Raw genomic sequence first — 19,673 nt, forward strand, 5'->3', positions numbered from 1 at the left:
CCTTCTCTTCCAATATGGAGACCAGTTTGCACTTTATACAGACAAAGTCACTTCTGTCCTGTGGAAGAAAGACAAACATGGCACATCCTGTGCAGGTAACAACAGCTGAACGCTCACCATCCATATTTCCTGCTTTTTAAGAGCTTCCTCAGCTGTTGCAGTAACTACTCAGAGAAGCCTGCAAGATGAAAGCCTCAGTGCATTCTACCCAGGCGAACTCCCAGGCAAACTCCCTCTGTTAGCCTCCGCTGTTTGCTGCTCAGCTGGTTCACAGCTGACTGCCTTTTTATAACAGTCAGGCTCACTCAAAGCCCACCTGGAACAAAACACTCCCAATTCACACTTTTCAAACAATCAAGCACATGGTCAAACTGACAAACTGTCCCTGCAACAGACACTCAGATACTCACCAACACAGCCCCCCTAATGCAGCACTTAGCGTACCTCCTCTCGGACAGATGCCAGGCAAACTCCCTCTGTTAGCCTCTGCTGTTCACCACTCAGCTGGTTCGCTGTCTACGTTTCAACTTTTTGGAGGATTCCTTTTAGATTTTCAGGTCATTGAAGCACTCCTCATGGAGCTATATTGGCCTTTTTTATTCTTCCTATCTTTCCTTTGTATTGTGTAGTTTGCAGTTGTACATTTCATACTGTCTCCTTGAGAAACTGCCAGCTCTCCTGAACTACATTTTACCTTAAATTTTCTTTCCATGGGACCTTACTTACTAGTTCTCTGAAATTGTTAAAGGCTGCTTTTTTAAAATCCATTTTACTTATTCTGCTGCTCTTACTTCTTCCTTTCCTTAGAATCATGAAATTTATCATGTCATGATCACTTTCATCCAAATTGTCTTCCACCTTCATTACCAATTCCTGCCTGTTGGTCAGAATCAAGTCTAAAAAGGCTGTCCCCGGGTTACTTCCTCCACTTTCTGAAAGAAAAAGTTGTCCTCAATACACTCCAATAACTTTTGTGTTTTGCCATATTATTTTTCCAAACAGATGTCTGGCTAATTAAAGTCCCCAATTATTGCCAGGTCCTGTGTTTTGGATAGTACTATTATTTGTTCTAGAAATGCTTCAGCCACCTGCTCTTCCTGATTTGGTGGTCTATAGACACCTAACAAGACATCACCCCAATTTCCCCCTTTATCTTTACCCAGAGCCTTTCAGCCTCCCACCTCCTTCTGAACCTCAGAACAAGTCTACATATATTCTTGACATATAATGCAACACCTCCTTCCTTTTTTTCTGCCTGTCCTTCCTGAACAAGCTATACCCCTCTACACCAATATTTCAGTCATGAGATTTATGACATCAAGTCTCTGTGATACCAATTAAGTCATGATTTAGCTTATGTACAAATACTTCCAGTTCTTCCTGTTTATAGTCCCCATACTCCTTGCCTTTATGTAGAGGCATTTAAGATGCTGTGCAGATTCCCACACAAATTTCCCTCTTGTTGCTTCTATGACCCTATTGCAATTTCCAGGTCTCCCCTCCCTCCAGCTCCTCCCCAAGTTCTAGCCCTCTATTAAGGTCATCTTTTTTGCTTACCTCTGAGCTTTGGTCACCTGCCCCCTTTGAACCTAGTTTAAAACCCTCTTCACTAGGTTGGTGAGTCAGTGCATGAAGATGCCTCCCCCCTTCTTGGTCAGATGGAGCCCATCTCTTCCAAGCAGACCTTGTTCCTGGAACAGCATGCCATGGTCAGGGAAGCCAAAGCCCTCCCCCAGACACCATCTGTGCATCCATGGATTAATTTCCAGGATGTATGTGTTCCTGGCTGGGCCCTTACACTCAATTGGAAGGATGGACGAGAACACAACCTGCCCCCACAAGCCTTTCACCCTCACTTTCAGAGCATTGTAGTCACTGGTGATCTGCTCAGGCAGTATCATTAGTGCTCAAGTGGATGAACATCATGGAGTAGTCATCAGAGTGACCCATGAGCCTTGGCAACTTTTAACATCTCAGATGCAGGCTCCAGGAAGCATACCACCCGGAACATCATGTCAGTCGGTAGATGAATGCCTTCATTCCCCTCAGAAGGGAGTCCTTGACCACCACCACTACCCTTCACCGCCTCCTCTTGGGTGTGGTGACTGTGAGCCTCCCAGCCTTAGGGGCTGGTAGCTCCTCCTTCTCACTTCCTGCAGCCAGTGTACAGCGTGCTTGTTCTTGACCTCATGAATGGGGCACCTGGGTGGAGGTGTAGCACTGTCTACTGCCCAAAGTGGTTAGCAACCAATCTTCTCCCTGAAAAGCAGCCAGTTCTCCGTCCTCCTCTGGTACTGCTGTAGTCATCTGTAATCTAGCGTCCTCCTCCCAGATGTTGCTGTGTGTGTCCTGTTGAAGACATCTGCATGCTATGCAGATGAGCCACCTCAACCTGCAGCTCTTACCTGCTTTCTAAGAGACTCCACTAGTAGATACCTTTCATACTGGGTGGTTCCCTGTTTGGCTTTCATGGGTGAGGACACGCAGGCCGCATTCCCAGCAAGTCAAGACCAGTGCCTAAGTGGAAGCCTCCAGGGTCAGGATGCCTGTCTGGTGTGTGGCACTAAAGGCGCAGGGAGCTAGCAGTGTGGTTGGCAATGTGCTGGTTTCCCTCCCATTATGAGTTCCTCCTTGTAGAGTACCTGCAAGTTAAGTAAAGCTAAACACAAAAAACACCCCCCCACCCCCCACCACACTCCCACCTCCATTGTACAATTAAGATTTTTTTGGTTTTGGTCTTCTACTAAAAAAAAATCAGGTATTAGCTATCATCAGAAGCAGAATACTGAAATTGATGGGAAATAATGCCTATGTACCATTTAAAATAATTGTTTTTCCTACTGGTGAAGTCGGACTTTTCTTCCTAAATGTGTGCTGTTCTTTCTTGGGCTTAAGTTAGGGTGGTATACGACAGCTAAAGGGGAACTATTTAATTTGTCTGGTCATACAAAACAAATGTAAAGCAATGTAAATGCAAAATATTAGCAAGAACACTGGACTCAATTGCTGTGTCATCAGCAGGATCTATCAAAAAACCAGAGTACATGCTAGAATTTTACCACTAACTAGAGCTGTAGCAGAAAACTAAACTTCAGAGGGGGTTCAGTTGTAGGATCTGCTGTTTACAGCATAGAAATATTTTACATGCATAACTTAATCTGTCCACATTAATGCCACAAAAAGTTGTGTAGTGTGTTTTGCAAAATATTAATCATCCTCAGCTCCTATTAGAACTGATCAGAACTGAGTTCAATCCTCACAATCAGACTCTCACATTCTTTACTAACAAAGTAGGGTTTAAAATATGCCATCTGAGTTGTAGCAGAGAAGCTAAGAGAGAAATCACCATAAGCACAGGCTTGGAGTTAGTGAAAGTAGAACATCAGCCAAATTAATTGTATGGTTTTGGAGTTTGTTTGTTTTTTTTTATTAAAGAAATGAAGCTTTTGGGGGGGATAATTGGTATTTTGTGAAAATATTTTTAGGATTTAGGTATTTTAGGAAAAAACTGTAATTATTTCTCAGTCAGGTAGAACTAAAAGCCAAATTGAGCAAATCATGAATTAGTCTGAATCTCTGAAAGCTAAAGGGGTGGGGAAGTTTCCTTCTTCCCTTAGGCATAAACATTAAGAATGAGGTAAAACCTTTGGGCAATGACTTTATAGATGAGACCAGAGAAGCTAGCAAAGCACTAAAATGTATAGTTGGGCAAGCTACAGAAATCTGAGCAAGAGGCAACAGCTTTTAAAAGAAAAAATTCTTCATGTTCACAATGCTTGCAGAACTAGAGTAAAATTTCAAACAAATACAGAAGCATTACAGAAGACAAACACAGGACACCACTTATTCATTATATTTAATCTTTAACTTTTCAGACATTATTCTTCACTAGACGAGTATGACTAACAGATGGGAACATTGAGGCAGAAAGATGAAGCAATTTGCTCTAGGCCACAAAAGAAGTCAGTAAGAGCCATGATTAGAATTCAGAATGCCTGGCTTTCACTCATGTGCATAGATCACTAGACCATGCTTCTGAAGACTAGAGATGGGCCCATGATTTTTTCAGTGATTTTGTTTGTGAAACCCGTGCTGGCTAAGAGTGGACCTTTTACAGGCTAGAAGGCAAAAGTTTGTATGTCTGCTTTAGAGCTGGTCCAAACTCAAAATTTCCATTCTGCAAGAAATTAAAAAAAAAAAAAAGTTCTTTTTTGGAACAAAAAATAGAATTTTTGAAATTTCCCCAGGAAGGGAAATTTGAAACAAACAAAAAAAAATTGTTTCAAAATATTTCATTTCAAAAATTAAATTCAACCTGGGATCCAAGCTCATCCATGGTTCCCTGAGCTTTTAGGCTCCCTTCCAGACTGATGGAAGCCTTTGCAGTCCCCAAGGTTTCCACTCTCCTGGCTCCACAGGAAGCTTGGAAGTCCTGAGAGCCCCGTGTTGTGTTTGCTTAACTGCCACTGCCGTTGCCTAACTGCACTGTCTACAGTAATAACCTGTTTTTCCCCAAGTGGGGACAGTTAATTTAGAACCCAGCAATATATACAAATCATTCTAGTTCTTCCATCTATTGTGTATTCTAATTGTATCTGTGCATATATTGCAACCATTTCACAAATTCAGCACATTTTTACGTCTGGGGTTTATGTGACCAGTATGTCTACAGTAGGAAGACTGAGTATAGTATCAGTATATGCAAGAATATACTGTTTAGATAGCAAACTCGCTCATGGCATGTTGAGGGTTGAGTGATCCTAATAGTATCTTTCAGTGCCAAATAGCTGCATTTTCACATGAGGGAGCTCTAATTGCTCATTTACTCAACATGGTTCTCCAGCAGATACAAGACAGATATATATTATACAGGTGAGCAGAAACTGATGTTCAGCACAAGACAGCCTATGCTCTCAGGAGAGCGATTTATACATTTATAGCTCTCTTGAACTGCTTCCCGTATTGGATTACTTCCATCTGCAGTTTGTATATTAAAAATAGAATCTCCTTTACTCTCATCCCAAGGAAAAAATGAATAGCATTTGCTGAAACTTGCTGAGTTGATCAACGTATTGCTGTCATTACTTCCAGCAACTTCTGTTATACTAGTGGGTATAAAAGGTTGGACAGACGAGGAACAAAAACTTTGCACCCTGCAACACACAAAGAATATCATCGCACTCTACACTCTTGGAGCAGTTTTGTGTAAGACTACTGTCAGCACTAGACTTCCAGGTACCACAAGTGACTTCCTCTTGGCCAGCATAGCTCCAATCACTGGTGGTACATGAAGATGGATTTGACACACTTTGCAAAAGTAGACGTAATGCTGACCTAGGAGGTAGCATCCAAGATTTTTAATCACTGTCCCTGACTTTTTGGCAATATTACCGCAGTTCACTATTTCTTCCACTGATTGATGCTTTACTTTTGTAGTTAAATGACAGATTGGAAATGTACAGTAAATTTGGCTCCATTGTAATGGCTTTGCTGCCTGTATATTTTAGCAAATACAATTACATTGAACTTCCTCAGTTTCACTAACCAAGTTTATCTGATAAACCTCAGGGGCCAGATCCTCAGCTGGCGTAATTTGTCTTAGCTCCATTAGTCATAAGAGGGCTGGTTCTGAGCTGAAGCTGTGATGAATGTGGCCTCAGGAAAACCCGTGGGTGAATGTGGCCACAAGAAAACCTCTTGTAAGCTTGTTAGCATGGGTGTAGGTTCTTTATTGTTTTAACACGTTTTCTCTGTACAGCTTTTACTTTAAGAATAAATGTGCTTGCTTAGAAAGCACTGTTTGGTAATTTAACTGTGGCAGTTACACTGTGTACAATCTCGGAGGAGAAAAGTTAAGCAGACCATCTAGACAGTGTGCCTTTGCTGGGGAGATCACAATATAAACAGGGAGCTATGCAACCTGGAAACCTCCCCCCAGGACAGAGAGATGCGGGTATCCACCCAAGAGGTGATGATTGAGGAACTGGGACCCTAGAATGGGTGCCCTTGCTGGACCACAAGGGGGACAACCAGTGCCAAGAACTTGGACAATGGAGTCCCTTTGAAAACAAAGATGAGACCAAACCCATTATACTTATGCCAAGTTCTAAGTAAAACGGATTCTAGGAACAAAGTATCAAGTTATCATCTATAGATTAATTTGTCCACTTAATACAAGCATCCTGGTAACATTGTTATAGTATTTTTTTTAAACCACAATAGATCCAGAAGTTAATAGATAATAATTGACAAATATCTAGAAATTCACCATCTTGTAGCTAAAGGCAAGAAAGCATTTACAAATACCAGTAAAAACAGTAAACCAGTTTCTCTGAGTTCTCCCATATAACGGCTCATCCTATTTGCAAAACTATACGTACAAATTTTAATTTTTTTTCAACTATACAAATATTTTTTCTGCAGTCTGTAGAAACGTATGTTTCATCTCCATGTCATCAGGTTAAATGTTGGCCCACTGTGTCCAAATGCTCAAAGTGGAATTACTAACCACAGTACTAAACTGAAGAGTTTTTTAGGAAAATACAGATTAACATGAGCCCTTTTATTATAGTACTCCAGTCTTGGAGACAGCCTCAACCCTTTTACCCTCAAACCTTCAAAAATTCTCAGCTTTCTCGTTAGTGACAAGGAAAGGAGATAAATTACTTGGTCATGTTGTCTTTACTATAAACCTTATAAAGATGCCATGAATATGAAGAGGGACTAATGCATAATAATTCTTATTAGTGGAAATCCTTGAACTCTGAATCAACAGGAAAGAGACCACACAGTTTAGCTGCACTTTTTTTTTTTTGTACAGGAGAGGGAAGAAATGGGGAAAAGGAAAGGAAAGAAAAGAACACCACTAATAATGAGTATTTCCTTGCAAGAAAGGATAATGCTACTCCTAGTGAATAAAGTGTCCATACAGTTTCACCACATTTCTCTCAAGCTGGCTGGTATGGAGATTATTCATCTAGAATGAGGAACCTATAAAACAGGATCTCAAATTCAGGTGCCAGGGTTGACTAATTGTTCAAAAGGAAGGGAAAAAGAAAAAAAAAGGTTTTGTTTAAAAAAGGGATATGGTTCTTTTCAGCTTGAAGTTCTAAGGGCCAGAATGGATTTTGCAGTACACCCAATCCTATCTCCAGGACTTAGTTGCTGGTTATCAAATTAATCCATAACAGGACAAATACCTTATATCAGGGGTCGGCAACCTACGGCACGCGAGCCGATTCTGAGCAGCATGCAGCTCCCTGCCGCGGTCCCGGCCCCCAGCCCCACTTAGCCCCCCCGCCCACCGCTCTCCCCTGCGGGGGCAGGAGGCAGAAGCTTGGTTCCGCGGCAGCCAAGCTTCCCCCCTCCCCGCTTTTTCCCTCAGCGTGCTGCTTTCCGGCCCCGCTTCCTCTCCGTCCCTGGCCAATCAGCTGATGGCCCTAGCAAGGGGGAGGGGGAAGAGCGGCAGCGTGCACACAGCTCCGTAGAGGCGGCAGAGAGGTAGGGACGGAGCCTGGGGGAAGGGGGTGGAACAGGGCATATCCCTTCCAGCCCCCTGCCATGAGCCGCTCAGGGCAGGGGGCTGGGAGCACCCCCACGAGCTGAGCACCCCAGCCTTCTGCCCTGCACCCCCCAGCCCTCTGCCCTGAACCCCCCCACCCCAACACACATCCATCCCTCTGCCCTGCACCCCCACAGCCCCATTCCTCTGCCCTGAACCCCCCCACCCCAGCCCTCTGCCCTGAACCCCCCACACCCCAACACACACCCAGCCCTCTGCCCTGCACCCCCACACACCCCAGCCCTCTACCCTGAACCCACACCCAGCCTTCTGCCCTACACCCCCACAGCCCCATTCCTCTGCCCTGAACCCCCCCACACTCAGCCTTCTGCCCTGCACCCCCATACTCCCAGCCCTGAACCCCCCACACCCCACACAACCAGCCTTCTGCCCTGCACCCCCAGCCCTCTGCCCTGAACCCCCCACACCCCAACACACACCCAGCCTTCTTCCCTACACCCCCCACACCCCCCAGCCTTCTGCCCTGCACCCCCTCCCCCAGCCCTCTGCCCTCACCCCTGAAACAGGCTGGCAGCGAGCTGAGCAGGCTGGTGGCGTAAGATCAGCATTTAAATTTAATTTTAAATGACGCTTCTTAAACATTTTGAAAATCTTGTTTACTTTACATACAATAGTTTAGTTATATAATATAGACTTATAGAAAGAGACCTTCTAAAAACATTAAAATGTATTACCGGCACGCGAAACCTTAAATTAGAGTGAATAAATGAAGACTCGGCACACCACTTCTGAAAGTTTGCCTACCCCTGCCTTATATACTCTGCTGCTAGAGTACAAGGTATTTGTCCTGTTATACAATCCAACCAGGAGGTTCAGAGTTTTATCCTTCTGCTTCCAAATATCATGCTCATACATCCAGGCACAATGTTCCCATACCTACTTTTCCATTATTTACTGTAAGTATAATAGTGACACCAGTCACTGTTTTACAGTCCATGTACTATGAGTCATTACAACGTGCACAGATCAGCGTATGTACATACAGACTGTCCTCTTAAATCCCCCAGCAACTGACTGTTTATCTTTACTTTAGATGGAAGTGCTTTCTATATAATGCAATGATGGACAAAAGAGAAACAAGTACAATTTTTTTTTTAATAAAGATATAATTACAAAAAGGTAAAATCAGCTCAGGAAAGGCAAATTACTTTAATAGATCAGTTTAGACATTTAACATAATAACTCACATCCATTTTAAATACTATTACATAAAGCATGGTGAAGAAAGGAATTTCTGCTTCATAATTAGAAAACTCACAATACAACTTGCCAAAAACCAAAACAAAGCCGAATGAAAATAAATACAGTCCATGCCAAATAGTACAAAATGAAATCAACAGTCTCTCTCAGCATGAAAAAACTCTTTTCTTCTTTTAGTATTTTCCCACTCTAGTATTGTGTTCTGTAATTGGTGTGAGGCCATCTTTTAATTCAAGGATTGCTGAGCAGTTCTGATTTCGCTCTGTTCAAAGGCAAAAAATGTAAACTATTAAACAGGGCATAATTTCATTTTGAGAGCGTCTCAGACTAGCTGTTGATAAAGATGCAATTAGAGCTACCCATCACACATTTTAAGCCTTTGAAGTATTTTAGTAATTCCGGACACTGATTTATAACTCACATGTATATATAGCCATCTGTACAGAAGATATGTTAACTGTCGAAAAGCACTGAAAGTTAATGAATGTTCTCCAAAGCACAAACATTTTATAGTTTAATATTGAGGGGTTTACCCTTTGGTGTCTGTCTTTTCACCGCTGCTGTCCTTGGATTTATCTTCCTCCTTAACATCTAAAAACAATTAAGAAGGAAAAACACAGTGTGTCACTTGAAACATTTGAAGACTCCAGAAACACAATCTAAAATAATTTTAAGACTGGGGTGCGGGGGGAGAATCAGGAACCTAGGCTGCTTATTTGCAAATTATATCTTATTAAATAAACAACATATCATACCTTATGCCATCAGCTACACAGAACTTTTTTCATTCACACTTCATTAGACCTATACAAATTACTGGCTTCAGGATTTGAAACCACAGTGGCAAAGATCTGCATTTAGAACAACACTCCTGGACTGTTAAGTATTGTTTCAGTATCTATACAAACATGCACTTTAGATTTTATTCGATTTTTTTCTTCAGTGTGACGGGAAAAAACAAACCAGTTGCGAGATGTGTTGCTCAGGTCCATTCCATTCTAGGTGTACGCACGCCCATGTGCGCGGCCGGAGATTTTTGCCTTAGTGATACCCGCAGGGCCGGCTATGGCGCCCTCTGGAGTACCGTGCTCAAGTGCTGACGGCCCTACGCCCTTTCAGTTCCTTCTTGCCGACAACTCCGACAGAGGGGCAGGAGGGCGGGTAATGTTATGGACACGAGGAACACATCCTAAAGAACAACAGTTACGAAAGGTAGGTAGCCGTTTTTTCTTCTTTGAGTGCTTGCTCATGTCAATTTCATTATAGGTGACTCACCAGCAGAATCAACGTAGGTGGGCTCGGAGTTCAGTCTTGCAGCTTGCAGCACTACTCTGCCAAAGCCAGCATCGTCTCGAGCCTACTGGGTCAGCACGTAGTGAGACCCGAACGTGTGGACGGACGACCGGGGAAAGCCTGATAGATCTCTTGGAACAGCACCTGCGCCAGGAAGGCTGCTGATGACGCCTGCGCCCTAGTTGAATGAGCCGTCACGATTGCTGGCAGGGGCACCTTTGCAAGCTCACAGCAGTAGTGGATGCAGGCTGTGATGCAAGACTAGAGTCTCTGGGCTGACATCACGCAACATTTCATCCTGTCTACAGCAGCAATGAACAACTGCGTTGACTTATGGAACGGCTTTGTTCTATCAATGTAGAAGGCCAGAGCCCGTCTGACATTCAGGGTTTGCAGCCTGCGTTCCTCATCTGTCACATGAGGCTTTGGGCAAAGGACTGGTAAGTAAATGTCTTGACCAGTGTGGAACTGGGAAATGATCTTGGGCAGAAAGGCGGGTGCGGACACAGCTGGACCTTGTCCTTATTGAAGACTGTATAGGGCGGCTCCGACGTGAGCACCCTGATTTCAGACACCCTACGAGCCCAAGTTATAGCAACCAAGGAGACGACCTTCCAGAGAGAACCAGGAGGGAGCAGGAAGCCAAGGGTTCGAAGGGAGGACCCATGAGCCACAACAGCACAAGATTCAGGTCCCAAGGGTGAACTGGATCCTGGACATGCGGGTAAAGGTGCTCCAGGCCTTTCATGAACCATGCCGTCATGGGATGGGCGAAGATCGACCGGCCTTGAAACGGAGGGTGGAATGCCGAAACGGCCGCCAGGTGTACCTTGATCGAAGATAGCGACAGGCCCTGGAGCTTAAGGTGCAGTAAATAGTCCAGGATGTCCTGCAGCGGGGCCTCTTCCGCACGAATGTGTCAGTCTGAGGCCCAACACATGAACCGCTTCCACTTTGCCACATAGGTAGCCCTGGTGGAAGGTTTTCTGCTGGACACTAGCGGAGCACTCCTGTTTGTCCAAGCAGCAGCCAAGCTGTCAAGTGCAGCGATGACAGGTTTGGGTGCAGCAGGTTGCCGTAGTTCTGGGACAGCAGATCCGGCCAAAGAGGTAGCTGCAACGGGATGGCTGCCGAAAGACTCAACAGCATACTGAATCAGTGTTGACGAGGCCACGCTGGGGCTATGAGGATAACAGATGCTTTGTCTTGCTTCACCTTTAGCAGTATCTTGTGGATCAATGGTACCAGCGGGAAGGCATACATCAGCGCTCCTGACCACGGGATCAGGAAGGCGTTGGACAGGGAGCCCTTGTCCCTGTTCTGCAGAGAACAGAACACGTGGCACTTTCTGTTCTGCCTAGACGCAAACAGGTCAACCTGGGGAGTCCCCCATCTGTGGAAGATTAGGCTGACCACCGCCGGATGAAGCGACCGTTCAAGGTGAGACGAGAAGGTCCTGCTGAGGCGATCTGCCAGGACGATCCTGGTTCCAGGCAGGTGGGCGGCTACCAGATGAACGGCATACCACACACAAAAGTCCCAGAGGCTGAGCGCCTCCCGACAAAGGGCCGAAGATCTGACGCCGCCCTGCCTGTTGAAGTACTACATCGCGGCTGTATTGTCCGTCGGAACCTGCACCACCTTTCAGGTGGGGCAAGAAGCCTGGCAGACCAGGCGAACCACTCTGAGCTCCCGGACGTTGATATGAAGGGCTAGATTGTTTTGTAGCCAGCGGCCCTGGGTGCTGAGCTTGCCCAAATGGGCTCCCCAGCCCAGGTCCAAAGTGTCCGAGACCAGGGGAGGGAGACAGGGTCACGAAGGGAACCCCCTCCAGCACTGTCTCGGGATCCAGCCACTGGTCCAAGGATGAGAGGACGTGGCTTAGTACCATGATCACTTAGTCCAGGGCATGCCTGCTGGGGATACAGACTGAGGCCAGCCACGCCTGCAGAGGCCGCAGATGAAGTCGGGCATGACTGACCAGGTATGTGCACGCGGCCATGTGGCCCATCAGTCGCAGGCACGTGTGGGCCGTGATCAGCGGATGGCTCTTTATGTGGGCGATCAAGTCCGACATGGCCTGAAAACGTGCTTCTGGAAGGAAGGCCCTGGCCTGTGTGGAGTCGAGAACCACTCTGATAAACTCTATGCATTGAACTGGCGTTAATGTGCACTTCTCTCTGTTTATTAACAGGCCCAGATCGTTGCAGATGGACCGCATCAGATTGAGGCTCCTCTGGAGACCTGCCCTTGATGAGCCAGTCATCGATATACGGGAAGATCTGGACCCCTCGACGTCTCAGGAAAGCTGCTACGGTGCCACGCGTTTCATGAACGCCCTGGGAGCTGAGGACAGTCCAAAGGTTAGCGCCGTGAACCAGAAGTGGTGCCCAGCCACTATGAAATGCAGGAAATGCCTGTGCCCCGGGAATATGGAGACATGAAAGTAAGCATCCTTAAAGTCGAAAGCGGCGTACCAGTCCCCTGGATCCAGGGAAGGAATGATGGAGGCCAGGGAGATCATGCAGAACCTCAACTTCTTGAAGACTTGTTGAGGCAATGCAGGTCCAGGATGGGTCTGAATCTTCTTCCTTCCATGTCCCGAGGAACCTCCTCCACAGCCCCCAAGCCCAGGAACTACTCAACCTCCTGAAATCTGGAGTTGCTTGTGAGAAGGGTCCCTGAAGAGGGACGGGAAAGTGGGGAGATGGGAAGGAGAGGCGGCCAAGCATTATAGGGTCTAGCCCCAAGCTACTACGTCCAGTGGTCCGATGTAACCCGCGACCAGGCCAAGCTGTAGGGAGAGAGGTTGTTGAGGAAAAGGTGGGTAGGATCCGTTTGACTGACTGGGGTGTCGCTCTTGCTAAGCAAGAAAGGCGATCTGACTGACCACCATGGGCTGTAAGAAGGAACTGAGAGGGCGCAGGGCTGGCGGAGCCTGATTTAGAGGGCGCCACAGCCAGTCCTACGGGTACCGCTAAGACAAAAATCTCTGACGGCTGCACACATGGATGTGTGCACACCTAGTATGGAATCGACATGAGCAAACACTCGAAGAAGAATGAACGTTTCAACAGCACATTAACTCTTTGTGCTAATGGTTGTAGGGTATCTTATTGCTAACAAAATTCACTTTAAGAAAGGTGCAATCCTATAATGAGTTAAAGGGAGAACACAGTCATATACGAAATTATGCTCTTACCAGTTTTTTTGTCCTCTGTCTCTTTCTTGTCTTCTTCTATTCTGGCTTTCTTTGCTCCTTTCTTATGATCTGCAACGTTTCGTCGTCCACCCTCACCTTCATCCTCAGAATCAGAGAATTCTTCATCACAGGCTATTCGCTTATCAGATGCTCGAACTAGTATTTAAAAAAGAGACTAAAGGAACTCAGTTTTACTGCAATAGGTCTTTCAAAAAGGAATTACAGTGAAACTGGTTTTGAGCAACTGGTTAGGAGACCAACAGCAATTTGTCCTCTAATCAAGGGGAAATGGAACTATGCCCAAAACATTTGAGGAGACTCTGGGGTTACTTCTTAAAACATAATTATAAAGAAATGTTACAAAGACAAGTGAAAATCCAGTTATTTGGTATTGCTTAGTAAGGACTAAACAAATTCAGAAGCAAGGTGATTAACTGCAGCAGGAAAAAGTGTTCTGATTACAACAGTTAGGCAACAGATTAAGATGCCAAGAGGAAGCTGTGCAGCTACCACTACTGATATAATGGAAGGTTAAATGAAGCAGTTGTCTCTTAGGTATGGTTTAGAAATAATAAATATCAGTCCTTACAATCATATGATCCATACAACTTAAACCTTATAATAAAAAACAAGTTAAACCTGTTGTGATTAACTAAGAAAGTGCTCTGGCCACCTATCTCATATCTACCAAGTATCCAAGAATTCTTTTTAGATTTTTGAAAAATGATCTCTCATTTCACTGCAGGAGCTATGTTGATTCACTTAATAATACTGTTTCTGAAGGGACATGGCATTCAAAATTTTAAGAGGCTGTAACCCATGTTTCCTTTGGGTTTGCTGTTGTTCTGGGGAGAATTCTGGGGCCAGATGTCCCAGCCTGGCCAAACTGTTCTTGTGGCAAATTTAGAATAAAAGGGAGCCTCCTCGATGCTCCAGATTGTTGATCCAGCTAGAAGCCAGGTTAGCCTAGGCTCTGGCATACATCAGAACAGCCTATTGAGCACAACTTGTAACCAGTTACCTATAGGCCCAAAGGGTCATATGTCAGCATCTGGGGATTGTCAGACAATAGAAACACGCTGTCCTGGACATGTCCTCCCCATTCAGCTACTGGAAGGAAGTCTCTATGGGCTGGATCTTTCAACTGGAGTGGCAGAAAACAGCTAACCAGAGGTGAGGATCTGGCCCATTATGTTTAAAGTGGCCTTATTCTGGGGGCATATTCTAACACGACACCTAAAGATAACATTTCCTACTAGAAATGCGTTTGTCTGGATCTTCTCCATCTTCATCTCCACTGTCTTCATGAACAGCATCCTCAGGAATGGCTTGCATCTGTACTCCAGGTGCATGAGGCAACATACGCAAGTTCTCAAATAAGCGCTGTCTGCAAGTGAAGTAGCCGATGGAAAAGTTGTTAAATATAGGGAGAGATGTAGCCTTTCCTGCAGTTTCTGGATATTTAATCATAAATGCAACAATTTTAAAGTTGACATTTTTCTATATTCTTCTGGTTAAACCAGTTCTATTGTGGAAAGAGTGAGGTTTCTCTTTTAAGAGGGGAGCAAGGCTCCACTTATTACAGGCTGGCCAGAAAAGTGGTAAATTCATACCATACTGTTTACTCATTGCAACAAAGGATGTTTTACACAAAAGTTTAATGCTTGAAACTATGGCCATGACCAGAGAGATTTCAGATGTTAACATTCTGCTACATCATAACACCACCTGCTCTGTGGAGTGGTCATAAGAAACATGTTCTCATGTCCACAGTTATTAGTTTGTCCCAACAACGTACACAAAAAGTTTAGCTCAACTACCTTTCAAGAAGGAAAACCAACACTTACTGATTTCTTATACAGAATGGAGGTGACTTTTTCATTCTTACAGATATTTAAATTGTTTTGCCATTATTGTTGAATTAAGAACAAAACATTAATGACTCATAAATCCTTACACATAACATGAATTATTTGAATGACACAAAAAGACACTTCTGCAGGTTTGTTACTCAGAATAAAATGCTGGATGTTTCCTATGAATACAAACATAAGCCCTTTAACACTGACCCAAGGTGCTTTACAACTACTTTTAACATTCCAAATGATTTGCAGACCATGGCTAGACTTAAAATTACAAATACATTTTAGAATAATATTTGAAAATATTTCTCTTCCTATTCTGTGATTAATTCAGTGTTCTGGGTTTCTTCTGCTAGAATGGACATTACAAATTCCTAAAGCAGTTCTACTTTACTCTGCTTACACTTGCTTGGCGTCATAGAAACAGAACCCTGAATTCACGTCACGGCAGTTAAGCTTTTCCTACATTTTTATACCTTTCATAGCAAATCTTCCCTCTATGTTCAAGCATGAAAGGCCTCATGTTAATGGATATAAAACAGCTCTGCACCAGAAGTGGAGAGCAATAGGATTTGAATGCAGTTCTCAGCAGTGTCTGCAACTCATGTTTCGTGCTGGCACAAGTCTTGTCAAAAACAATCAAGACTAATGGTGCTTACTCTTTAAAATCAATATCTTATTGATAAAGACTACTCCCACTACTTTATGACTTTAAACTGAATCTATGCTTCAAAAAGAGGGCAAAGCAAATCTATTTCCCCCTAAATCATTAAAACCACCATCACTGCAAACACTGTGATCCTAAAACAGTACACTATATAAAAGGAGATAAAGATGAGGTTTGATTAGGTAGGAAATTTATCAAGTATTTTCACCAACAAAAGACTATGATCTTCAGAGTTTCCATTCTCAAGGTAGGGAACAACTACTTACTTGATCTTCTCCATATACTCTGGTGTGTTCTGGTTTGTCATGTTTGATGGACTAATATGCAGTTTGAAGTCTGGTCCGAAATACTCAAAGTAGTCATTGTATGGCAACTCTATTTAAAAAAAAAAAAAAAAAAAAAAAAAAAAAAAAGATTTCAGCCATCTAAAAAGCTCGTTTTTAGACAGCTTTTTATACAACTCAGACTGCATAACAGGTCTTAAACATACTGGCAAACTTCAGGTATTGGATGAATATACAACTTAGAACGCTTTTAAGTATAGTAGAAAACCACTATATAGTGTTTTCCCGTCAAGTTGCTCAACAAAGACGACGGATGAACTAAAGTCTGCTGGTGGAGAATCCGAGATTGAATCTGCATCCCAGGCATAAGAAACACTGATGTCTGGGTAATGAGACTCAGCAGAGAATGATTTCAATCCGAGTGAATGCAGTATAGGAAATCTCCATGGACAAAATGAAATTTGATTTCTTTAGCCATAAGATAGGAAACAAATATTGGAACATTGCAACACGAGGTAATATTTTACAGAAAAAATGCTTAAGATTCCCATTGTTGGGAGGAAAGAGATGATTAACTGAGGACAACTTCCCATTAGTCATCTTCACTATCGTTAAAGTCAAAGGTGAACTGTCAGGCTGGAGGGAGGTTACTAGTGGAGTTCCTCAGGGATCGGTTTTGGGACCAATCTTATTATTACTGACCTTAGCACAAAAAGTGGGAATGTGCTAATAAAGTTTGTGGATGACACAAAGCTGGGAGGTATTGCCAATACAGAGAAGGACCGGGATATCATACAGGAAGATCTGGATGACCTTGTAAACTGGAGTAATAGTAATAGGATGAAATTTAATAGTGAAAAGTGCAAGGTCATGCATTTAGGGATTAATAACAAGAATTTTTGTTATAAGCTGGGGAGGTATCAGTTGGAAGTAACAGAGGTGGAGAATGACCTCAGAGCATTGGTTGATCACAGGATGACTATGAGCCACCAATGTGATATGGCCGTGAAAAAAGCTAATGCGGTCTTGGGATGCATCAGGTGAGGTATTTCCAGTAGAGATAAGGAGGTGTTATACAAGGCACTGGTGAGACCTCATCTGGAATACTGTGTGCAGTTCTGGTCTCCCATGTTTAAGAATGATTAATTCAAACTGGAACCGGTACAGAGAAGGGCTACTAGGATGATCCGAGGAATGAAAAACCTGTCTTATGAAAGGAGACTCAAAGAGCTTTGCTTGTTTAGCCTAACTAAAAGAAGGCTGAGGGGAGATATGATTGCTCTCAATAAATATATCAGAGGAATAAATACCAGGGAGGGAGAGGAATTATTTAAGCTCAGTACCAATGTGGACACAAGAACAAATGGATATAAACTGACCATCAGGAAGTTTAGACTTGAAATTAGATGAAAGTTTCTAACCATCAAAGGAGTTAAGTTCTGGAACAGCCTTCCAAGGGGAGCAATGGGGGCAAAAGACATATCTGACTTCAAGATTCAGCTTGATAAGTTTATGGAAGGGATGGTATGATGGGATAGACTAATTTTGGCAATTAATTGGCCTTTGACTATTAGCGGTAAATATGCCCAATGGCCTGTGATGGGATGTTAGATGGGGTGGGATCTGAGTTACTACAGAGAATTCTTTCCTGGGTGTCTGGCTGGTGAGTCTTGCCCACATGCTCAGGGTTTAGCTGATCGCCATATTTGGGGTAGGGAAGGAATTTTTCTCCAGGGGACACTGGCAGAGGCCCTGGGGGTTTTTCGCCTTCCTCTGCAGCGTGGGGCACGGGTCACTTGCTGGTGGATTCTCTGCACCTTGAAGTCTTTAAGCCACGATTCGAGGACTTCAATAGCTCAGACATAGGTTAGCGGTTTGATACAGGAGTGGGTGGGTGAGATTCTTTGGCCTGCGTTGTGCAGGAGGTCAGACTAGACGATCATAATGGTCCCTTCTGACCTTAAAGTCTATGATTCTATATCAGAGAGTGCTCTCAACCAAGCACATAGCAGAGATTTTTCTGCTCATAAGATCACAACTTGATTAACATGGGTATCAACCCACAGCATCAGTAACAGGGAATGGTTTACTGTGAAAACTAAAAGGTCTCCTGATGGGTAATTTAATTCATATTCTTGAGAACTTATTGCCCAGGCCCCTCCATAGAAGCAGGTGAAGTCTTGAATACCAAGAAAGTATGATGCATTCTATTTGCTGTATACAATGGTCACATTTTCTTGTATAAACTACGTTAAGTATATAAGAGACCTATTTAGGGATGAAGCAGTATGCTATCTCCCAATGCCCTTGATTGCTTCATGAGAATCAAATCCTTGGGACTGATTCTTGGAAGAAAGCTCTGGGTAAAGAACCCCTCAGATTGATTCCAGGCATCAGGCTAGCAACAGGAGCTACTAAAATAAGTGGGCCAGCAGATTTAGCCACAAGGCTCAGAAGGGGGAGGGGGGAAGATATCTGCTCTTTGGGGGGCCGGGTCCAGTGTAAACATGTGTACAGCAGAGGTCAACTGCTGTACACAACTGTTGCAGGTTAACTTCAGTTGTTACAGAAGTTGGGGGCTTCTGGTAGAGGTAGTCTCAGTTACCAGGCATAGGTTCAGGTTTGGGATACAGAAGATAATCAGATAATGACTCCTACCCCATTGCATGGAGTGTGCACTAATGTGGGGGAGTGGGGACATGAAAAATACAACCTCCTCCCAACCCCCCGACAGAGAATGTAAATTCATCAGATAGGAACAGCATCCAGAGGTATCCAGGTGGCCTCAGGACATTGAGGATTCCACAGTAGTTAGTCCAGAGTCTGATTATGCAGGAGTGTTGGAACCCATGGGAGTTCATCATCTCTGTACTACTAAAGAAAAGATATTGAGAGGTGAATATACTGACACATCACTGCTACACAGGGAAGCTCTGACAGAAAGTAAGTAGGGACAGGACAAGCATGGCAATGAGAAATCTGAATGGCCAAGGGAATGCTAGTACCTGGGGAAATTGGGAAGTCGCTTTTTTAAAATCTATGCAGGTGTTATTTAGGAGACATATCTGGAAAAAGCCTAGTGTTATTCAAATATATGGACTTAATCTGAAAGGCATTTAATATATTTGGGGGTATAGCTTGTTTTAACTGGGATGAGCAGCTTGGACTGAGGGCTGCAATGCAGACAGGAATCTGGTTGGACATACCACATCATACTGTGGTTAGAGGGGATGACACCACAGAGGACAGGTGTTCAAACTGACAGTGGCCTATTTAGTCCTCTGAAAGCCCAGAGACCCCAGCCTTGTAATAACATTTGCCGGGCATTTAACGAAAACAGTTGTTTTTGGAACATCTGCAAATTTAGACATGCTTGCAAGATGTGCTTCAGGCCCCCAAGGCCTGCAACTGGTACAAGTTACAGGGAAATCCTCAGTATGGCAAAAGACTGGGGGTACGTCGGGCTAGCCTTACGTACCTCCAGGTCCAGGAACAGAGGGCAAAGTGATGGACCAGGAAAAGAGGGCAGAGCAGATGGCAGTGGGGTGTTGGAAAAAGCTTTGTTTCCAGTTAGGCTTGAAGC

General features: G+C 44.0%; 1 protein-coding gene across 2 annotated transcripts in view; it reads right to left on the reverse strand.

Moving 5' to 3' along the window:
• Nucleotides 1-8,686: 8,686 nt before the first annotated feature.
• The window catches only part of HDAC2 (histone deacetylase 2), a 44,702-nt gene continuing 33,715 nt past the window's right edge, over nt 8,687-19,673 (reverse strand). Inside the window, exons 10-14 of one of the 2 annotated variants that reach the window (XM_065402059.1) lie at nt 16,073-16,181; nt 14,534-14,664; nt 13,278-13,433; nt 9,316-9,373; nt 8,687-9,044 (exon numbers count right to left, since the gene is read on the reverse strand). In XM_065402059.1, coding sequence (XP_065258131.1) covers nt 9,014-9,044; nt 9,316-9,373; nt 13,278-13,433; nt 14,534-14,664; nt 16,073-16,181 — 485 coding nt within the window. In that variant the 3' untranslated portion in view covers nt 8,687-9,013. Of the gene's footprint in view, nt 9,045-9,315; nt 9,374-13,277; nt 13,453-14,533; nt 14,665-16,072; nt 16,182-19,673 lie in introns of those variants that run through there. The other variant, XM_065402060.1, reaches the window with a different exon arrangement.

The sequence above is a fragment of the Emys orbicularis genome, chromosome 3 (genome assembly GCF_028017835.1).
Source record: "Emys orbicularis isolate rEmyOrb1 chromosome 3, rEmyOrb1.hap1, whole genome shotgun sequence".
Taxonomy (NCBI): Eukaryota; Metazoa; Chordata; order Testudines; family Emydidae; genus Emys; species Emys orbicularis.